At 36.5% G+C, this 22,566-nt stretch overlaps 4 protein-coding genes and 1 pseudogene across 10 annotated transcripts in view; 2 read left to right on the top strand and 3 right to left on the bottom strand.

Annotated features, from left to right (window-relative positions):
• The window catches only part of Imp (IGF-II mRNA-binding protein), a 35,185-nt gene extending 27,177 nt beyond the window's left edge, over positions 1 to 8,008 (top strand). For 3 of the 7 annotated variants that reach the window (XM_088035370.1, XM_088035373.1, XM_088035376.1), the window contains 7 exons: positions 4,647 to 4,817; positions 4,866 to 5,040; positions 5,095 to 5,297; positions 5,447 to 5,754; positions 5,845 to 6,131; positions 6,671 to 6,916; positions 6,973 to 8,008. In XM_088035370.1, coding sequence (XP_087891496.1) covers positions 4,647 to 4,817; positions 4,866 to 5,040; positions 5,095 to 5,297; positions 5,447 to 5,754; positions 5,845 to 6,131; positions 6,671 to 6,916; positions 6,973 to 7,155 — 1,573 coding nt within the window. In that variant the 3' untranslated portion in view covers positions 7,156 to 8,008. Of the gene's footprint in view, positions 1 to 4,064; positions 4,245 to 4,438; positions 4,581 to 4,646; positions 4,818 to 4,865; positions 5,041 to 5,094; positions 5,298 to 5,446; positions 5,755 to 5,844; positions 6,132 to 6,670; positions 6,917 to 6,972 lie in introns of those variants that run through there. The other 4 variants (XM_088035372.1, XM_088035374.1, XM_088035377.1 and 1 more) reach the window with 4 other exon arrangements.
• Positions 8,009 to 12,222: 4,214 nt separating this feature from the next.
• LOC148174745 (sodium-coupled monocarboxylate transporter 1-like) lies at positions 12,223 to 17,372 on the top strand. The gene is made up of 8 exons (XM_088036251.1): positions 12,223 to 12,487; positions 15,389 to 15,548; positions 15,598 to 15,715; positions 15,760 to 15,827; positions 15,873 to 16,027; positions 16,076 to 16,216; positions 16,268 to 16,486; positions 16,528 to 17,372. Exons 1-8 carry the CDS (start codon positions 12,294 to 12,296, stop codon positions 17,204 to 17,206), a joined length of 1,734 nt encoding a protein of 577 aa, XP_087892377.1. The 5' UTR covers positions 12,223 to 12,293; the 3' UTR covers positions 17,207 to 17,372.
• On the bottom strand, positions 12,594 to 14,285 carry LOC148174746 (U2 snRNP-associated SURP motif-containing protein-like). Its single transcript, XM_088035422.1, has one exon. The coding sequence runs from the start codon at positions 14,283 to 14,285 to the stop codon at positions 12,594 to 12,596; it is 1,692 nt and encodes a 563-aa protein (XP_087891548.1).
• A 50-nt stretch (positions 17,373 to 17,422) lies between the features above and the next one.
• Dbp80 (putative ATP-dependent RNA helicase Dbp80) lies at positions 17,423 to 19,818 on the bottom strand. Its single transcript, XM_088036252.1, has 9 exons — positions 19,703 to 19,818; positions 19,566 to 19,651; positions 19,313 to 19,512; positions 19,071 to 19,266; positions 18,908 to 19,022; positions 18,683 to 18,860; positions 18,397 to 18,634; positions 18,127 to 18,289; positions 17,423 to 18,078 (listed from the first exon to the last, which is right to left on the bottom strand). Exons 2-9 carry the CDS (start codon positions 19,629 to 19,631, stop codon positions 17,825 to 17,827), a joined length of 1,410 nt encoding a protein of 469 aa, XP_087892378.1. The 5' UTR covers positions 19,632 to 19,651; positions 19,703 to 19,818; the 3' UTR covers positions 17,423 to 17,824.
• Positions 19,819 to 21,263: 1,445 nt separating this feature from the next.
• On the bottom strand, positions 21,264 to 21,976 carry LOC148174743 (uncharacterized; annotated as a pseudogene).
• Positions 21,977 to 22,566: the final 590 nt, after the last annotated feature.

Below are 22,566 nucleotides of genomic sequence, written 5' to 3'. Positions count from 1 at the left end.
TGTAAACAGGTCATCTAATGTATGATATCCGCATTTTTGATGTTAAATATTTTAGTCCAATGGGATATGGAATAGTTGAGGATACTGAAGAAAATAGTTTGAAATTCTGTGCCAGATTAGCTAGATCTATTCTCCTACATGTTTAGCTTGAACACTGACTCTACAAGTACGTAGATACAAATATTTTGATGAGAAATCCATTGTTTAACAAGTTTGGTTTATGAATACATATGCTGTCACGCTGAACATAAAGTCCAATTTAACAGTTTCCTGATAATTAACACTTCCACTCTTTAAAGGGCTCTTCGCTCTCTCCGAAAAATGTAGCTTTTTCTGTTCATTCGACTTACATTATCCCCGTCTCTAATCCAAATGAGAATTTAAGTAGAGGTTTAAAATTTAAAGCGGCCAAAGTAGATGTCCCATATTTTTGTAAAGTGTATGAAATATTGATTATACGATCAAACCATGTTTCGGCTTCTCTATTAAGCACGCCCTCGTTTTAACAGGGATTGTTTTATCTTTAAGGTGAGGCAATATTTGTATCCTCTTTATTGTGGTACGAAAGGTTGGATTGAAAGGAAATTCGCCCTGTTTTATTTCAAAGAAATTAAAAGGTGAAGTATGGCGAGTATAGCCCTGAAAGTTAGACAATAAATGTAGGTTCAACCTTTTTGATAAATGGTGATCTAAGTTCTGTTATCGTATAGGAAGTAGCGATGATTTTACTTGCTTCTAGGAGTAAGACGAAATTTCTACACACCTATTGGTGCCTTGAAATTACATTTCTTCGCACTGCTTATTTTCTTTTTTTGTACTGCTAATTCCATTCCATTCACAACATTCTTAATTAACTCTTATTTAGTAAGTAAAGCAAGGAGAATTCCACTGTCAGGCAGACGAATGAACGGCTTTTTACATCTTTAGTTCTTGATGTAAAGCAACTTCTCAACTTGACGCAAACCTTTTAATATACCTTACCTTTTAAAAACTTTAACAATAAAATTTTAACAGCTTTGGCGCTATAAGATTCACAAGTTTAACTTTAATGTCTCTTGTCACTAGTTTTAATGATTTTTAGAAAAAAAAGTTTCTTAACTTAAATATAAAAGAATATCTTTACACAACAAATAACGAGGACTCTTGTATATAAATTGTCCTTACTTTTGTGAAACTCATCTCGCAGAATTGCATGAAAACTGCAGTAAGCAGAAATGGAACATCTGTACGATTTATCATAAATGTCTTAGATCGGTGAATAATGGAATTTTGCCGACAAATGTAATCTTAGTTTCAACATATTCCCAGTATCAATGGAACACATAAAAGCACATACCATTAAACAAACATACACTGTTAAACAGGAAGTAGAAATATGTGTATTTTAGTCACAATTATGATGGTACGTGAAAGTACGTAGAAAAAATAAGATAACAATAAAATCAGGGTTAAAATAATGTGCCATGCCTATTTTCATACTGGTCGGATTAGCTTCAAGATCTTTGAAAAGAAGGAATGCGCATGGGTGGAGCTTAACTACCACAAGAGGGTGGAATAGAAGTTGTCCTGAAAACATCCAACGCTTTATTTAACCGATCGCAAAACAACGGTTTTTGAAATTGTTCCGAGATTGCTTCTTCTCCCAGGTGAAAATTCTAATTTTCATCGTAGACGCACTCCTCGAGCTTGTGAAACTAACCCGTTCTATTTTCGCCCGTATTTCCCATACGCTTTTGCTAAAATAGAAAACGCATAACTGCGTCTCGCCGCCGTCTAAAACGAGACGATTTTTTCTTTGAAATTTTTTTGGCGCCACTTCTTCGAAACGCCCTTCCTAATCCTGGATCGGTACTATACGCATCCACGATGATAAACAGATGTGTTTGTTCTTGGAGCTGGTTGAAATGACGCTCCTCGGTCGGAAGCACTACAAGTCAACGACCGGTCGGGAAACTTTTATTTCTCGATAAAATAATGATTGCGTTTTGACATTACGAAGTTATATCCGGTCATCCGTAAAAACACGTCTTTTTAATGGCAATTTGAGCAAAAACTTTAATTCCCAATTGAACCCGAAGAGAAATGTCGCGTTTCAAGTGGTAATTAAACAACGTATGCAGCGTTTGTCGGCCCGGCAAAGAAATTCGCAACAATGAATGAAACGCTTTTGTGGTATTGTACTAATTACCGAAGAAAGAGCGAGGTGCTCTTCAAGTAATTGTGTATTGGTTGCGTCAGAGCTAAAGCATTCCGTTGTGTCCGACAGACGGTGTGTGGAAAGAATTTGAATTAAACACAAGAGCGGAGTAGCTTACCATTGTGTATCTACTTAATGTTTCTTTTTTTTAGTTTCAAGGGTCTTGTTTTGCCTATATTGATTGCACCGACAGAGAGATTTCAAAGGGCGGTGATTACTCGACAAAAACACCCGAAGTTGTCTGTCCTTTTAAATTAAAATCCAATTGTTACTATTATCTCATTGCCAACAAATTCGCTTATTACTGGTGATAAATAATCTTCATATCTGGGGACTTAAAGATGACTTTATCACAGCAATAAGAGATACCAATAATCCATAACGACCTGTTTATGTTTTCCAGCTGTTTATGGATTGCTCACTGTTTACTGTAATTATTAATTATAACTAGATAATTTGATGGTTTGAATTTTCTCCTCAAATATCCAGCGATCAATAAAAAGTTATGTTATTATTAGCTTCTCCATTTGGTGGAAAATTTTGATTTTTCGGCCAATTTGGCCATGTGAAGCATTTTTGCAATGTTGCATGACTTTTTCATTCTTCCTTATCGCTCCAGTACACCTTACAATGTGCTATTTTTGTCAGGATTATGGAAAAAATTTACCTAATTATATTAAAGTCAATTCATCATTTCTATTAGATTTTGTAAGTTCTGTCTTCGAATCTTAATATGTTTGGTGTCTTTTTCAGAGTTTACAATTCCGAGCAATAAATTTTAGGCAGAAATTATCAGAAAGTCTAATGCAGCGTTTATTTACCGGTTAGTTGATTTTTAAATACATTTTTAAATACAGACGTAAAAGTCAATCAGAATGACAATAAAGCTTAATTTACATCAGATTTTGAGAAGTGACAGAAGAATGATGTCTAAAATTTATTCCTGGGAACTGTACCTTGTTAGAGAGAATTAAAAAATAATTGAAAACGTCTACTACAATAAATAGCAAAAAATTGACTGAAATGTAATGGAATTTAATTACATACTTTTACAATTTCTGTATGACTAAAATAAATAAGTAAATTCAAAAACAAATCTCAATTATTTTGCGTTAAAATTTTTAGTTTATACCAGTTAGATAAGCCTAACAATAAATAATTCTTTAAAATTGTTGAAGATGAAATACTTCAGACTTAACTGTGAGATAAAAGCGTGCAGATAAAACTAAATTGTCACAATTACTGGTTTAAACATATACAGGGTGGACCAATGATCACTTTTTTCTAAATTCTTGCAAGGAATGAAAGTGAATTTCACTGAACGTGTCGTAAAATATTGCTATAAAGTGATAAAAAAACGAAAATTTAGAAAAAAATAAATTGTGCCTAATTAGATTATAGTAATCGCTTGACCAAACGTTTTTTTTTTAGTGAAAGTGATTAGTTAAAAAGTGATAAACCGCATTATAAATAAACTGATGTATGCAACCCAATATACACACACCACCCTTTTTCTTCCAGTTTCCGGGGTTCGTGGTGAAATCATACTATAGCATACTTTAACCACATCTTTACAATATGCATGAAAATGTAAACACTCTTCGTTGCACGTGTACCTCCTTATCAATTCTTCAAACAGTTTAACACCAAGAAGCCATTCTATTCGCGTCCGTTGCAATTGTATACCTGTTGTTTAGAAGTAAGCTGCCTTATCTAGTTTTTGACGCCAAATTGTTGTTGATACAACTATTCGCTCGATGATATTCGATCTGCATCGTTCGGTATGCCCTCAATAATGTTCACTGATATCTTTGTTTGCTTTAAGCGTCGCTCCCTTATTTGCCATGTTTTTACTCTACTTTACTCCTGGGATTTTGTGGTATACAGATAGCGCGTGTGCATTCACCAAGTGCGTTAGTTTTTACACAAATTTAGTCTAAATTAGAAGTGTGTGAGGAGGATCCATGGTTCACAATGCATCTAGGAAAGTACGAATTGAAATGTATTCATCGGAGAGAAAAATAGTCGGCATAGTTTACCACGTGTGGTGTGTTTACGGTTTACGTAAATATTTTTTTAATCCATGCATTATTAAGTTATCAGAGTTAATTGCGAATTACGTAAGAGTTAATGTGAAATGCGAGCATTATGTTTTACCATACGGGTTTGACTATGATATTCGTTTCTAAAATAGATAAGCTATCGCTTATACTGCCAGCTATTAAGTGTGCTTAACAACTGATAAGTGCTATCAACTTGACTGTAACTGAAAAATTTCGTGGGTCTTCAGGGTTCTAGGCTGCGTTATCGTTTTCCGACTTGACATCCGCTTCTTAAAAAAAAAATCATGTGCTAAAAAACTGACAAATTATAAAATGACATAGTTAGTAACCTTCATTTCCGTTGAAAATAAATTACAAGTGCAAATTTGGAATTGTTTTTGTTGCAGTTCAACATCAAAAATTATTATATCCAATTTGGGTCCAAACGTCCGGTTCGAAGACATCGAACATCTTCTATTACAACACGGAGCTGTCGTATCATGTGATAAACTTACCTCAAAAGATCCCGCCACACAAACGGTGCAAGTTACTTTCGAAAGCACGGAACAAGCTCAACAGTGAGTTGAAGTAGAATGTAACGCCAAAATTACCTGTCACGTTTTCAGGGCCGTAAATCAACTTAATGGTATAGAAATAGATAGTAGATCCATCAAAGTGGAATTGGCTGTGGAAAAACGGGGCCGAAGAGGACCTCGAGGGCCAGGAGCCCCTTTTGGGGGTTTACCTGGCCAGAGCAGACAAACGGACTTCCCGTTAAGAATACTTGTACAAAGTGATATGGTAAGAGAACTATTTGGATTTTTCGTATGTTATTATGGTAGGTATTCTGCTTAGGTGGGGGCTATTATAGGACGACAAGGATCGACGATACGACAGATTACTCAACAGACGAGGGCGAGAGTTGACGTACACAGAAAAGACAATGTAGGTTCGTTAGAAAAAGCCATCACGATTTACGGAAATCCCGAAAATTGCACCAACGCCTGCAAACGGATCTTGGAGGTCATGCAGCAAGAAGCCAATAACACTAATAAGGGGTAAGGCACTTCCTGACAAATCCATCTAAAATGCATAAATCTCAGTCTCTGGCGCCGTAGCAAGCTTCCGGCTTGTTATAAGATAGTTGATAGTGGCGCCAGAGTTAGAAACTTTTGATAAGATAAAGCTCATACGTTCTGTGTTTTAGTGAGATCTCTTTGAAAATCCTGGCGCATAACAACCTAATCGGGCGCATAATCGGCAAAGGTGGCAACACGATAAAAAGGATAATGCAAGAAACGGATACAAAAATCACCGTTTCTAGCATAAACGACATAAACTCGTTCAATTTAGAACGAATAATTACCGTAAAAGGCGCCATCGAAAATATGAGCCGCGCCGAAGCCCAAATTAGCGCCAAATTACGACAAAGTTACGAGAACGATTTGCAAGCGATGGCCCCACAAACTATGATGTTCCCTGGCCTCCATCCGATGGCGATGATGGCCACCGCAGGTAAGGCTCCTCCGCAGAATCACACTGGCAAAAGAAAAGTAGACGAATAACGATCATGTTATTTGACTGTTTTTTCTTTGTGATACATAGGAATCGGTTATGGCTCAAGAGGTCTGTACACAGGTCAAGCACCGTATCCTGGAATGTATCCCGCAGGTGCGGCGCAAGGAGGAGGGGACAGCCAGGAGACGACGTATCTGTACATTCCGAACAACGCTGTAGGAGCCATCATTGGAACGAAAGGATCCCATATTAGGAATATCATAAGATTCTCAGGGGCTTCCGTCAAGATTGCGCCCATCGATGAAACGAAACCGCAGGAAACGCAGAACGAGAGGAGGGTGACCATTGTTGGGTCTCCGGAAGCGCAGTGGAAGGTAATAAAAGGTTTTGCTATAAATAGTTATCACCTTAAGATACCGAGAGCACCTAATGGTTCATTATTTACACTTTTTGGTGGACATTAGATTGTTACTCGTTACATTAGATTGTATATCAACAGGCAAAGAATTTTAGTGAAATTGATATTGATATGAAGTTTTGTTCTTCCAGGCGGAAGCGACAATGTAGATTATAATATAAAACTCATTTTCACAACACGGGCGCCACCTTTCTGCCGTTACGAAAATAAATGACTCTATTCAGACACCGCGTGTGACTTTAGTTTCTGCCGCTATTTCCTTTTATCATTTCTATTTGAATAATCTTTAATATGTACAGTTATGGGCATAAAAATCAAATTGATTTTATTCAAAACAATTCTGACACGGAAAGTGCGTGACTTTTTCCTCCCAGTTGATCATGAATAGTTTAATATATCGATTCGTGAATCGCCAATTCCAGAGCAAAAACTCTGAAAAAGTGTATTTTGGGTTGTTTTAAATAATTCGTGAATAACTTTGTAATTTTTTTGCAGGCACAGTATTTGATTTTCGAGAAAATGCGGGAGGAAGGCTTCGTAGCCGGCTCGGACGACGTGAGGTTAACAGTGGAAATTATGGTTCCTAGTTCGCAGGTCGGACGAATAATCGGCAAAGGGGGTCAGAACGTTCGCGAACTCCAACGTGTGACCGGAAGCGTAATAAAACTGCCAGAACAGGGTTCTTCTCCGCAAGAGGACGAAACAACGGTGCATATCATTGGACCATTCTTCAGTGTTCAAGTGAGTACGACGTAGAGGGTTTAGCAGCAGGAGATTGATGTTTGTTTGTTTTTTAGTCGGCGCAGCGTCGCATTCGCGCCATGGTATTGCAATCAGTAGTGCCTCTTCAAGGAAGACCGCGCCAGCCGCGCCAACCCAAAGACCCCAGCCAATCGGAGGCTGCCGCCGCGTTGGAACCACAACAACAGCAGCAGCAGCAGCAGCCCCAGCAACCACCGCAACAACAACAACAACAGTAACGCCAGCTAGCAACGTTCACTGCCCTGTGCATGGGTTTACGCATACCCTATTGTACATTAACATCTCGAGGCCTTCCACTAATGCAATATCATCCTTCCAATCTTAATCATGTGTGAATGTCGCTGTCGCGTATTGTCGCCGCCATCGCCGAACAGAGCATTTTTTCGTTGTTATTTTTGGTTTTTCTCATTTTTTTCTCTCACGAACATTCGGATTTAAACAGTGCGTGAATCCGCGTGTTGTTACTGAAAGAAAAAAGCAAATGATCGTGTCGTAATTACCACAGTGTGAACCGCGAAATACCTCAAGCAAGTGCATTTTTATAACAGTGCTTTATTGCCGATACGTCCATTTTGTTTTGTTTGATGATGATGATTAAGAAACAGTAGACGACTATTGGAGTTTATTTAGAAGACACATGCTTTTCATGTTTTCTTGAAGGAGTTAATTTTTTCGATCACAAGTTGGTGGAAAGTTTGGAGAAGAAACTGGAATATGGTATGGTAAACAGTGTGCCCAACATTACAATCTACCTCAGCTAATCAAAATAAAGTTAGATTTTATAGCCATAGGAAATTTCCGTTACGTGAACCGCAACCAACCACAATAACCTCCTCACAGTAACAGCAGTGTTTTTGCTTATTATTATTAACTCTTATATGTATACACTACAACTACCTGATGCAAGGACAACCAAAGATGATTGTAAGTGTTGACATGAACGGCGTTATTAAGGCATTCTTTATTGTTCATGCGTCATACTTCACTGGATTTTGACCGCTCGCCCGAACCCGAACTAAACACACACAAAAGGGAAACCAAAACATTTCGAGAAGACGACAAAAACAGAAATAGACACCCGAAAAGTAAAAATCGTGAAATTTTAGTCATGACGAAACAAAGAGCAGTCACCGTTATCCATCTGAAGAGTTCCACTTTACAACTAGCACTACATCAAAACTAAGGCGAAAAGTTCCTCTGCAGAGTACCGGTGGCGGAGGATGCAAAATCGACGAATACTACAAGGACAGGTGCATTTCTTGCATCCTCCGCTCACGCTGTTAACGTGGCTGTTGTTATGTTAAAAAAGTGTGAATGTGAAAATAAGAGCTTTAATAAGAAAATTTTGATAATGCGAAATTGTTGTGCGTGTCCGTTATAAATGTGTTTTTCATGATGCGAGTCCGTTCCAAGACACTTCGAATATTACAAGAAGAGAAAGAAAGAGAGAAGTGGAGCGTCTCGCCGCGTGCAACGATCTTTTAATTATTTACTATTTAAAAAAGAAAACTGTTAATCAAAGTGTGCGTGTGAAAGACATTTTTAACTCTATTGTAATTATTGTTAGGAGATTTGTTAAAATAATATTTGAATATAAAAGCGGAGTTCCGGCACATTCCTCTGCGATTATTATTTGTTTGTTGGGAGTGAGGGGTGTGTGTCGGAGCACCCTCTACGTGATTGTTGCTGAATTATTATAAATACCAGATAGGACAGCTGTTGCGGCCCTGCTGCCTTGCGTCAAGGTCGGCCGCGCCCCTGATAGTACAAACTCGGGAGGTATAGAATAGGGCCTAAGAGCCCCCGGAATAGTCCGGACTTGTAAAAAATATTTTTGATAAAAATTGTTTGTTGGGGAGGATATTTTTTGTTAGATTTTTTAAAAAATAATGAATATAGCGGGGTCGCTATTTTAAAAATTGTGAAAAAATGGATATATTATTATATGAATATATATTTATTAATTATGTATAAAAAGAAAATTTTAAAGAATTTAAATTATTTGTACAGATTATAAGTGTGCCAAAGTGCGAGGATGTTACCAGAAAGCTGTATTTATTTATTAATCGAAAAAAGAGTTAGACTGTTCGAGGTTTAATAATGTATTATTATGTCAACTGGCAGTCATCGGTTCAGCACTTAAGCCCCATTACATTCGGGAACTGTTTCACACACAACACGCAAAACTTTACGTTTTTTGTTCAAATCTTTTTCGGACGCAATCATACAATCGTACAAACGATCTGTTCAAAAGTACAAAGTCTAGTTCAAAATTGAAAAAGTTAGTGTTACCATCCAGTTGGTCCATTTATTTCACACAAAGCATCTAAAAAACATCAAAAATCTAACGCATTTCATACGATTGTTTTCCTACTCTGTTGCAAAATTATTACAAACATATTCGGACTATCATAATCCCTTCCCCCCCTAAAAACAAAAAGAAAAACGACACAAGTCATAGATTGATTGTTCAATGAAAAAAGAAAATCCATCCATCTTACCATCTGAAATGACCAAAACGATCAGAATTTAGAATTTTCGGCAGTATACAGGATGTGCCATGTAATGTATGTACTTATGCGGACCACTCTGTATACAATACGAGTCTCTTTCAACTCACCGAATCCGACCCACTAGATAAAGAGACACCTGTAAAAAAGGTTTTTTATTGGAAAAAAAAGTACGCGCTACAGGTCTTAAGCTTCAACACAACTAGACTAAAAAACCGACCCATCAGTCGATTCCATGTAATGCTTACGTTTGTTGTTAGCAACTGATCAATCGGTAAATCAATGATTATATTAAAAACAAAGAAAACGCAAGAAACACTATGTTATGGTATAAATAGTGCCTAACCAAAATCTCGGTTCGCTGAACGACTTTGATCCGCTATGATCGATAATAGATTGTCCTCCTTCGCTGTTCAAAAATATTGTGGAAAAGTCGTGGCATTATTGTGTGTGGAGTCAAATTAGGTGTTTTAGAGTTTAATTCAGAGGCAGTCTCTTGTTGACAGTGAATAATTACATGAAATTTGTCAAAATTAAGTTGAAGTCGTTCGGAGGCCGGGATCTATTACTAAAAAAAAGTTATATAAAAATAGTTATAGTTTGAATGCATTTTATAATTATTTCATTTATAAGTTAATAGTTAAAATGAGAAACTGATTTCAAGCAAACCGTTTTTCAAATTGGATAAAGTTGCATCCACAATAGCATGCAGATGTTAGTAAGGTTTACGTGAAATCAAAGTCATCCTTTAGTATATAGTTACAACATTGTATAATTCTTCACCTGATGAATTTTATAGTTTGTCGTTTTTACTTGAGTGTATGATTATTTTCAACCACTTTTTATTAATAGTATACATACAGTTTGGGGAATTGCCACCCGATGCATGGAATTAAATTTAATAGAAAGTGGGGGACACCGAGCGAGAAAGAGATTCTTGCATTCTTTCATTCTCACACACATTAAGAAACATGAATTTTTGGTGAGTCCAAGACCGATTAATGGACAAATAGATGAGCGCAACAAAGAAAACAATAATTGCTATTGGAGCGAGGAAGATAAAAATAATTTACCCCCATCAGCGCGAATGCATGCGTCGTGGCATTGTTTTATGATTTTTGGTAAGACGAGGTGTTAACATGATTGCTCCTTTGGTAATTCTTCGCTGTTACAGAGATTTGGTTGTTCAAATGCAAAATGCAACAATTTTATTTTTTTATGAGTAATGATAGGCATTGTCTTTCTCAATGAGTTTGAGTTATAAATTTCGAGAACTTTGTCATTAAGATGCGTTGAGGGGAGTAATACCACCCACCGACACTACTCCTCTCCCACTTCTTATTAAAATTGTTCCCATTCATCGGGTATCAATTCCCCAAACTGTATGTTACAACAACACAATGCTGGACGGAGACTGACTGTGCAAACCAGCCGCTATATCTAGATTAGGTATACTTAGACACGGATAACTGTACGGACAACTTCCAGCCTAAAATTCACGTGCAGTACAGAAACGAAGCGCGTTTTGCATTGCAGTACTTTCACAAGACAAACAACAACACGATTACCGTTTAGTATTGTACATTATCCGATCTAAGAAGTAAACTACCTCAGTAATTAATATATTTCTATAAAATTTAATTTGTTGTTCAAGTTTTACTTTTCTCTGGGTTTTGATATAAGTTAAAATTTTCTGGTGAATGCTATTTGTACAACAGAATCTTATGTAGTAAATAGTCAAAAAAAAATACTTGTGTAAGTGTGCCATTCTTTTGTGAATGTTATTTGTAACAGAAAAGGTTTGCTTTGATCAATCAACATCTACAACGCAATCGACATTATAATCCGAAAATGTTTTCACTCAGGAATTATAGCTCAGGACTTTTTCATGTTTTCTCCAGTATAGTAAATGAGTACACAGTTCTGATTGATATATTGTTTTTTATTTCAATTCGTCGGGCTTGCCTTACTTCCCATATTTAGAATTTTAAATGAATCAATCAGATCAGCGCGTTGCATAAACAATGAATTCTTCAATTTGTTGTTAAATGTAGATGGTGATTATAAGTCATGTGAACTCTTCTTTTTTCATATGACAGATGTAAATACTTTGATAGTTCTATGTATTTTATCGTTTCTTTCCAGAAAGAAGAATTTCATGAATTGGCATACTTGATTCAATCGTTTGTTTGTCCATTTATTTCAGTAAATAAATAGTGTTCCCTTAATACAGATTTTTATTTATTCCTTTTTCATACTTTGAATCTGCATAGTTTGAGACCGAGGTTTGTATACTATTTTATTTTCAACCATTTTTATTGTTAATGTTCTGTGAAATTTGGGACAAAATGTCAACTGTACACTTCTCCCTTCCTACCTTCCTCGACGTATTTTCTCTTATTTCCTTTTTAAACCGGTTTCTTTGTTCCGTTGCCACGTGTCTTTATTCCCTTTGTTCTCTACTTTAAGACAATTTCACCAAACTTCATTCTCTATCTTTCAAAGCATGCAAATACGCAAGTTGCGTAGGAAAGAATTTCCATACCCAAAACCGCTTAAATTGTTGTCATTGCCTCGGTATTTAGCATAATGTCCTCAAACATAATTAAATAAGTCGTTGCGTTATTAATTTAGATTTTCACAAAATTGGATTAAACATTAAGATGTAATAAGAGGATGGAGACCGTCTGTTACATATAGTGTGGAGTACAATTTTCCAATTGTAACTAAATTATGACTACTATATTTATGTAGTAGGATAATAGGTCGCTTAGTTGGTTTTATGTTAGTAGTGTTGTTCGATTTATAAGTGAAACGTCCGTGTAAAATTTGATCCTTTCGCAAAAATGCCATCGGAAGAAGTAGACACTTATTTTGACATTTTCGATTATATCGTTTTCGGAGCAATGTTAATAATCTCGTCTTTAATTGGTGTTTATTTTGCGTTTTTTGCTAAGATTAAGCAGGATACGACGTCCGAGTATTTAATGGGTGGTAAAACGATGGGAATCTTTCCTATATCCATGTCATTGATAGCAAGGTAAGAGCAAAAAAGGAAACTAACTTAAAAACTAGTTACATCATAATCATAAAAACCAACAACAATAAACATTTCAAAATTAACAACTCATTTAAAGCTACCTTAACTAGAAAAAAATGGAGCACGGATTAAAGATATCAAAAAACTTCTTGCTTCGATTAAGGTTTTTATCGCTGGCGTTCCGTAAAGACCTCTTGATTATAGTTGCACCATCTAGAGGCTCGTCATTTGGAGAAGTATCGTCATCTTCATACACTTCCTTTCCGTACAAGAACACATTTTCTAACGTCGTAATGAATTTCAAGTCGTAGAACTTGTGAAAAGACCATGATCTCAAAACCATGAAAACTCTCGTCCGAAGACAATCCTTATCTTCATTATAGTTAAATCTCTTGTAGTGCGAATGGAACTGTTTAAATATCTCCAAACAGTCCTCCACATCGGTGAAATCTTCACGTTGCATCTTCTTCTTTCGAACATTGTACATAATATCCGAGAGCAGGTAAAGCCTCGCAAGTTTTTTCGTGGGTTTCGTCTGTGGGTTCTTCAAAGAATCGATGACAATATCTAACGTTTCTCGGATTGCTTTTGGATAGCTCAAACAGAACACCATGACTTGACCAATCCCTTTTCTTGAAGTTGTGAGATTTTTTATCAAAGCGACCAAACGGGCAGCTTGAGAATCAGTTAGTCGAGCATTTTCGCTGTTATTCGGCGCGATTAGTTCTTTCGGCATTCCGTCTTTGTAATTGGGGGCTGTGGGTGGCAACCAAATAGACCCATTCTTGTACATTCTAAAAGGTGCCATCGACCAAGAATTCTTCGGATCACCGTTTAAGATCGAGTACATTTTCCAGCGGTAATAAGTGTGCGCAGGGTCTTGGAAATTCCTTAAGAAGTCGTAGTCAGAGTTTTCCATTTCAATGCTCATCAGCATTGCTTCAAATTCCGGTCCTTCTCTAATGACGAACTCGATGGTTCTGTGGATTATCATTAACAGATTCCTGTCTAAAGGAATTGTGACTTTGATTGTGGTATTGGTGAGGTCTTCGACTTTGATCCCGCTGGCTTGGGCATTGAACGGCAAACCGGAAGGTGGAGGAGGAGAATACAGCTTGTACAGCTCAGGAGGAATGTGAATGGGATGCGTGGGTATCTTCACCGATTTCCCCCAATTAATTCTCATTTCTTCGTGGTTTTTCAAACCGATTAAAGCTCTTTCAGCGTCTGCGCGGCTCATGAACGCTACAAATCCACAGTTCGCGCTTCTGGAACTGATTTCGTTCCTCGGCCACATTATTTTAACACTAGCAAGAGGGCCATAAATTCCAAAAAGCTCAATCAAACGCTCCTCACTGACGTGGGGACTCAAATTCGAAACAAACAAATTTGTAGAGTTAGTGTACTCACTTTCATGACAAACGACGCTTGGTGGTTCTATCTTCGGCAACACTAATTTCACTTCTTTAACTTGACGCTCAAGTTGCAACATCTTTAATTCGTCGCCTAAACTCTTCAAGTTTGATTTCTTTTTCGGACGCTTCATTGGAAATCGAGGTGGGGACTTTGGTTTTTTGATAACTTCGTCCTTTTTGAGTTTGATGATGGGTTTGGGGTTGTATAATTGGCCTTTTTCGGAAGTTTGCCCGTGCTTGGCATACAAAGTTTCAGATTTCACAAAGGTCTTCCTGGGAACTTCAGAATTGCCTTGGAATGTGTCAATGTATTGCTTGTATATTTCTCCAATAGCTTGTTCCTCTTCTCGGAGTTTTTTATTGACTGCGCCACGTTTCAGCATTGTGAGATCTTCAGGTTCGGGGAAGAAAGAATTTGAGTTTTTGACAAGACTTTGATCACGTGATTCAACTTTGACAAAAAAAAAGAAAAACTTAACAACAAAAAATTCGAAATGTCCATGGGCGTAGAAACGACTGGGTCATAAAGCAAATATTTTTTACTTGTGCTTCGGTATCGTCAAGTGTTAAAAACTTTTTATTATTTTTTTTACATTTATTGGTACTTAATAGAAACGAATAACATACATGGACGCAAGATTTTATAAATTAAATAAACTTATTGTTAGGTCACTAAAATGTTACGCCAATGGCTTCCGCATATTCATTACAGATCTGTCACTTAATTCTGATTTCGCGCGTATAGTTCCACCAAGTTGGTCTGAGCCACCATAAAATCATAAAAATTTGAGTGCTACCAAAACTGGACAGCTTGTGGTATTTTTATATTTATGACGAAACAGCTGCCGTGGCCTGGGATGGTGTTCTTATCGCAGGGTGCAAATTTGGGTAAATAAACCCTCATTATATGCATTTGAAAATCTATTCAAGCTGTCCCGTTGCGGTTGTCCACAAATTTTTATGATTTTATGGTGGCTCAGACGAACTTGGTGGAACTATAATACTTCTTTCAACGCTGCCTGTGATCACTCGTAACTTAAATTGACTACATTTTCATTTCAAGTTGGCATAGTGGCAACGGCGACTATGATAGAAGAATGACGTTGAATTCAATAAAAATAAAATTTTGAGCTTGTTATTGTTGGATAAAACGTTATATTTTATTAGCCACGTTTTATACCAACTTACGAATATTATAAACGCTCGAACTGTTCTCGTAAAATATTCTTTTGTGGATAAAACGTTGTCTAAAACAATTATAAAATGAATAGCTCTTTTTTACTAAATAAAACCCTTTTTCAGTGACATTTAGAATCGTAGCTCATGACCCCGTGTCTTTCAATAAAAACTTATTATTTTTACTTCAATTCAAGTCGAACTGATTGAGATAACACCGAATTTCAGTTAATCAAAGACGTTTCCAATTCCATTGCCTACTCCAGTCCCGAATTTTCTTGATCACCCAAAATCAATTTACTTTTTTTAGTTACATATCTGGCATAAGTATCCTGGGAATTCCGGCCGAAATGTACACTTACGGCACTCAGTTCTGGATGGTTATAGCATCTAAAGGACTAGTGTCGTTAACAATGGCTTTTGCTTACTTACCTGTCTTTTACAAACTGCAGATCACTTCAACTTACGAAGTCTGTAACAAGAAATTCAAATTCCCGTTTAATCAAACTCTATTTGCAGTATTTAAACCTACGATTCAACCAAACCGTGCGAGTTTTAGGGTCTCTTCTATTTCTAACGAAGATGATGTTGTACATTCCTATCGTGATTTACGTTCCCGCGTTAGCCTTCAGTCAAGGTATGAAAGACTTTAAGTTTGTCGTTTTTTAACACACTTTGCAGTCACAGGAATTAACTTGCATTTGGTTACTCCCGCCGTTTGTGTCGTTTGCATTTTTTATACGACTTTGGTAAGTTTGAGCACAATTGAAGTTTTATAGAACGATTTATTTCAGGGTGGTTTGAAAGCAGTCGTTTGGACCGACACTCTTCAAACTATTATGATGTTTGCAGCTTTGATCGTAGTTGTTTTTATGGGTGTCGACAGCGTCGGAGGATTCAAAGAAGTTTGGAGACGAAGCGAAGAGGGAGGAAGAATCGATTTCTTCAAGTATAAACTTTGGAGAAACGGCGTCACTTGACTTTAGTTTTATTGCAGTTTTGACTGGGACCCGACAATCAGACACACATTTTGGACTGTAGCTGTTGGAAATTATTTCTCTTGGTTGGCTTCTTGCTCGATTAACCAAGCCATGGTGCAGAGATGCTTGGCTATGTCTACTTTACGGAAAGCTCGAATGTTTGTAATAACTCCCATTTGTTGCATACTTTTTAATTTGTTGTTTCACAGAACTGTTGCGATCCTCGTCATCGGCATCATAGCACTAGTTTCCATGTGTTGCTACATAGGGCTTGTGATCTACGCATACTACTACAAATGCGACCCTATAGTCAGAGGCTCCATCTACAAATCCGACCAACTCCTTCCGTATTTCGTCATGCACATTGCGAGTTCAATGCCAGGACTCCCCGGTCTTTTCGTCAGTGGCGTCTTCAGCGCGGCTTTAAGGTAAATCCACCATCAGCACCACCGCACTAAAACTCCCTTAGTTCCATGTCAACGGGACTCAACTCCATGACCGGCGTCATCTTCGAAGACTTAATCAAACCCAACATTAAGAAACCCCTTTCGGAAGCCCAAGCCAGTTTTCTCATGAAAGTCATCGTCGTCGTCATCGGTAGTATCTGTGTGGCCCTCGTCTTCGTCGTCGAAAAAATGGGGGCGTTAATCCAAGCCAGTGGGAGTCTCAGCGCCATCACAGCCGGTCCCCTTCTAGGAATTTTCTCTCTGGGAATGTTTGTCCCAAGCGCTAACTCCAAAGGAGCCCTAATTGGGGGACTCCTCAGTGGATCTTTCATTGCATGGATCTCTGTAGGAACCCAAATGAAGATGGCACAAGGTGTTATACGATTTCCACAGAAGTACGTTTCGATTGAGGGATGCAGCGCGAACTGGGTCGCTGAATACTTAAGTCTTACTTTGGCGGAAACCCCCAAAAAACCAGTAGAGTCGGTTTTTGTTCTGTATAGATTGTCTTATATGTACTACACTTTCGTAGGGGCAGTGACCGCGGTAGTCGTGGGGACTATCGTGAGTTTTTTGACGGGGGGCAACGAGAAAGAAATACACAAAGATTTGTTATCGCCGGTTGTGCATAGATTTGTCACGGTGAAAGACCGTCCAGAAGCTAACAATCTCAAAGATATTGCAATGACTAATTTAACGTAAATGTTGGTTGGAGATTAGTTCATTCCACTATTTGTTAGTAAATATCAGTTTAGGTAAAAATTGTTTTAGATATTAGACCAAACAGGGTGCAAAAAAGTGATACTTTAGAACTCGTTACAAAAATCAGTGTTTTGTTAAATTATATAATAAAGTTTTTGCGATTTTATTGTTGTCTTCTTATTTGTTGACAGGTGGTAATAAAAAAAACCATAAAGATCTGTTTCTTATCGAAATTTATAACGGACAACTTAACGTTAACATTAACTCTAGCTTAGATTTATTCATTCACAGCTAAAAAAGTATGAAAATAATTGATATAGTAGTGAATAAAACAGTGATCTTTCTTCAATCGCTACAAGTTGTTGAATTTAAGACATACGTGTGGAAGCAATTTCATATTTGGACATGAAAAAATGAAACAAAACGGTGATTGAAATGGCACTCAATAAATAAAAAAAATTAATTTGAATCTTGGAGTTACTTTACTTCAAAACTAGTCTCGCAATGAACTAAAATTGTGTTTGAAGTAAATTAATTTTTTTTCGCTTCATCCATTATAACAATATTTTTATTAAATATAAAAAAAGTGTTTAAACTTAAAGAAAGAATAATTACAGTTCAGGCAGCAATTTTCTCAATCTCATCCGAATCCTCGGTATTTAAATAGTTAATTTTCCTGTTAAAGTGTTTTTCAATAGTTTGACAAATATTCATTGTATCCTGTGAATCAACCAAGTTAATGGCTATTCCTTGTTTACCAAACCGACCAGTACGACCAATCCTATGAAGATACGTATCGCAATCAGCTTTACCGTGCATATCCACTGGCAAGTCGAAGTTTACGACGATGGTAACCTGTTCCACGTCGATACCTAAACAATAAGCAATGTAGTGTCAATACACATTTTCAGGGGAATTACCTCTGGATAAGACATTTGTAGTAATCAAAACTTTTTCTTGTCCTTGTCTGAAGCGATCCAACACATTGATGCGTTGTTCAACTGTTAAATCACCGGTGAGCACCGCGACGGCGTGACCTTCCTTCGACATTTTTTCGGCAAGCCAATTGGCAGTTCGCCTTGTCTAAAAAAGTTACAAAGAAATGAAATATTTTGTTTTATAAAAGGTACTATGAAATGGCGCAAATAAAAATTCTTAGACTTGTGCGACATAAATAAATGACAGCATACATGGCAGAATATTATGGCCTGTCCCACTCCAACAGTCCCGTAAATATTCGTCACTGCGTTGTATTTTTCCTGGGGGCCGTTGCATTTGACGTAGTACTGTTGAATATTATCCAAGCTTTCCTCTTCACGTTTCAGTCTGATCGTTATGGGATCCGGAACTATGACTTCGGCAAATTCCATAATATTGTAGTCATAAGTAGCGGAAAAGAACATCATCTGACAGCTTGGACTTAAATTCCTATAAAGTTAAAATTGCGTATAATATACAGCCAAAGTTGGATCATACTTGTGAATTCTTATACACTGGTCTTGGTGTCCTTGAGTAGCAATCATAACATCAGCTTCATCAAGGACGAAAACTGAGAGTTTCTTTACATCAAAAACTCTGAATTTGAGAGCCCAGTCTAGAACTTTTCCAGGTGTTCCTATTATTATGTGTTCTGTAAGTTGAGTTCCTCTTGAAACTACAAGAAACGCTTTTAGTAATGAAAAACCAATACAGGAATTGCACCTTCTTCTCCTCTAACAGCATACTTCATTTCAATTTCTGGGCAAAACTTAGCCATATGTGCCGCAACTTCACCTGTCTGTATTGCCAACTCGTAAGTTGGGGACAAACACAAAACCTTGAAGAAATAATTAGAACTTTGTTATACAATACTTAGAAAAAATACTTGAGGGTACTTCTTAGTTGCATCAACTCTACTCAACATAGCTAAAACAAAAGCAGCAGTTTTTCCAGTTCCTGACTGGGACTGTGCAATAAGATTTTGTGGGGGGTTTGCTAATAAAGCAGGTAATGCAGTTTCCTGAATTTTAGAAGGGGCATTGAAGCCCATATCATACACTCCTTTCAACAAATTTGGATTCCTATAAGCACAGATTAGTTGGTACCTCCACTCTTTAGTTTACCCACAAATTTAAAGCTTCAAACGTTTTTACGGAATAGAGAGGCGAATTTGGGTTCTGTCGTTGAATCTCCACATCAATTTTACTTTCAACAAGACCTTTCCTGATCACTTTTCGGAGCAAACTGACCTCTGCAGGATTTACTTGATCTGGAGCATCATCATCTTGTCCATTTGCTAGATTCGCTTCTAAAACCACTTGACTAATCTACAATTAACAATGTTAAATTGTGTTATTGTTAAACAAAGCGTGAAAAGCACCTTTTTGGTTAGAGATTTGTCTTCTTGCTCTTTGGCGTATGTAGCCCAATCGATCTTTTGGGACATGATGATTTGTTTGCCTTAATCTGAAGATTTAAAAGTTAGCACAGCCCTTGAGGCTTAAAATTAAGAAATACCTAAGTTTTGTTGATCTTAAACTTAAATGCGCGATTCTCCACTTCAGCTGCGGTTTTTTGTGATTGTGGGAAGCCGCAAAAGGTGGCAGCACTGTTCATTTGTCTGTTGAGTTGGCAACGTTCGAGTTGGTGCTTTGTTTGTTTTAAATTGGTACTGCCGACGCGGTAAACTTGAATCAAATTTGTTTGACACTGAATCGGAAAGTGTTTTCTTGTAAATATTCCATTAAACAATAATTAATTCGTTGTATGAAAAAACAAAATAATAAAAATATAACTTTATTTAAAATTACGTATTACAAGTTAACTACTAATAAGGCCCCTTCAGAAACCTTTGTTTTTTAAGTATTTTACCCTTGTTTTTAAGGTATATTTTAAATTAACATTTTTCAAAAATTTTCAAGAGTAAAATATTACATTTATACATGTAAAGAATGTAAAAATTGTTTTAAAATACCAAGAAAAGACGAAAACGGTTATCATACAACTAAATGCACACACAAAAATATTTCTTCTTTGACTACGAGGCAATGCAGAAAACGGGAACGCAAAAACCTAATGTTTTTTCAGTAAATGTTTGCTTAACGGTCGGCGTACGTGTACGTGTTAAGAGTCGTAGGTGAAATCGATTGTTGGTTATTATTGTGGATTATTAATACAATTGTTAAATGCAAATAAGTGTAATCAACTAATCAGTGGTCTTTTTATTTGTTTCGGTTTGTGTACACTTCTTGTGCGTTTTTTTATGGGTTTTTGATGTTTGCTTATCGTAAATTTTATTATTTAGTGGGCACGTAGGAAATTTTAACTCGTGGTAATTCAAGCTTGCCCTTAAGGGAGCCAGTGTAGTTCTAATAGCACTGTCTGTCGCTTGTTTAACTGCCCTTTCGCAGCTTAGATTTTGTTTTTTTTTTCGTACCTAACCCCCTGTTTATGGGGGTCAGGTCTCTACTGTTCCATTATTAAAGTTATTGATTTGTTATTGAGATGGCCATCAAATGTTTCAAGTGTGTTAGAACGATTTCCCGAACGGTGTCAATATGTTTCTTGCAGAACATGTATGGCAAATTTTCACCTGACCTGTGGGGGAGGGAAAATGCATTTGATTGAATTGAGCGTGATGGGAAACTTTGAACATGTCAGTGTTCGAGTTCTAGGGAAAAAACTAATGCTAGAATTAGTTTCGGATCAAATTCTAATGTGGCAGGCTTCAATTTTTTGTCGCAGGAAGCCGGTTCTTTGCTAATGTCAACCTCGCAAATTAATCTTGAAACAATAATCAATAATGCGATTACCAAGCATGTCACTGCACTGACAGGTATGATCTCTGAGATTGAGATGAAATCATTGCTTTGCGAAATAAAAATGTTAAGCTTTGTAGCATTTCCTTCTTGTGTGCTAGATCAAATTCGATTGGGGATTCTAGTGGTAATCAAGTTGGTGCTGCAGTAAAATTTTCATATGCGGATAAGGTGGCTATAAATTTACAAAAATCATTCTTTATTATAAATTAAAATACATCTGAATTCCTGAGATCAAGTAATTAGATAGTTAATTAATATTAATTAATATTCTCAATAATATTTATAGCAATAATACTGCAGTTTTCTTTTAAGCCTAGAAATTCAAATTATTAATTGAGCACACCTATAATTTGTAATAATTACCTATAAATCTTGAAACTGTTTTATTAAAGGCTGCAATTGTGATGGTTTTGCAGTCTGATCAAAAAACTTCAATGGGCACTTACAAAAAATTTCGTAAACGATTATCACATTTTTAGGCAATTCTAGCAATCTTTGTTCTCCAATAAGAACTGCGTTTAATGGTGCATGTTTAAGAAGTAAACTCACATACTGCTTTAGGTCTGGTTCTAGGGTTAAATCCTTGTCGTCTTCATTCCATAGGTTACTCTGGCCTGGCATCTACTGTTATTTATCTCTTTACAAATGCTCATATTCTTTACATAAAAATATTTAGAGCAGATTCGCGTAAATGTTTCTTTTAAATTTTCCTGGTTGTTCTCGCCATTATGCTCAGTGCAACACTGAAGCTGGTAGATCAGCTAAAATAAATTCAACTTAGGTCTGTAGCAAGCAAAAATACGGAGTGATCATTTTAATTTGTGATCCAGGCGGTTTTGGCCTAATTTAACGTAGGTCGCGTAAATTTTAAGTTATGATCAATTTGGTTAAATAACTCTCAGACATGACTTGAAACAAAATCTCATAGCCGCCTTGATCACAAAATAAAATGGTCACATGTTACGATCATTAGCAACAAAGACAAGGATAAAAAAAATCTAGCAAGAAATTAAATAAATTGATTAACTCAAAAACCATGTAAAAAACATTGTCAAGTACTTACAGTTATATAAATCGGGATATTTTTTCTCAATTTCACACATAGCGACTTACTATCGAAACAGAAAATAAAAATTTACCATTTTCTGGAGTGGATACCCGTTTGGGTATACACCAAATTTTCCAACTCACATAATTTTTTTAAATATTATTATATATATTATCTTTTTTATCTATTTTTTTTAAAGTTAAACTTTCTTTAAAAATTAAAGGGATTAATTTCACCCCTCAAAGGGGGTTGACTGAAGAAATATGTAATTACGTGTGTTGTATATCCTCCTCCCAACCAAAATTGATCTGTCTCAGCGTTTTTTCAAAATCTACGGGTAAATGCCCTAAATCGCCTCTGTTTCGTTTTCGTTGGCCCACCCTGTATAAAAGAGCTTTTTTGTACTTTGAATCATACTGTATTGTCCAATTATGATTTATTTTAAAGAAAGTAAAACACAAAATTCAAATAAACTCAATTCTTCAAAAATGGAGGATTTTTCTAGATTTTCG

The sequence above is a fragment of the Gnatocerus cornutus genome, chromosome 5 (genome assembly GCF_029298725.1).
Source record: "Gnatocerus cornutus isolate USDA-ARS CGAHR chromosome 5, icGnaCorn1.1, whole genome shotgun sequence".
NCBI lineage: Eukaryota > Metazoa > Arthropoda > Insecta > Coleoptera > Tenebrionidae > Gnatocerus > Gnatocerus cornutus.
The sequence above is the reverse complement of the archived record's forward strand: the minus strand, read 5'-3'. Positions and strand labels throughout refer to the sequence as shown.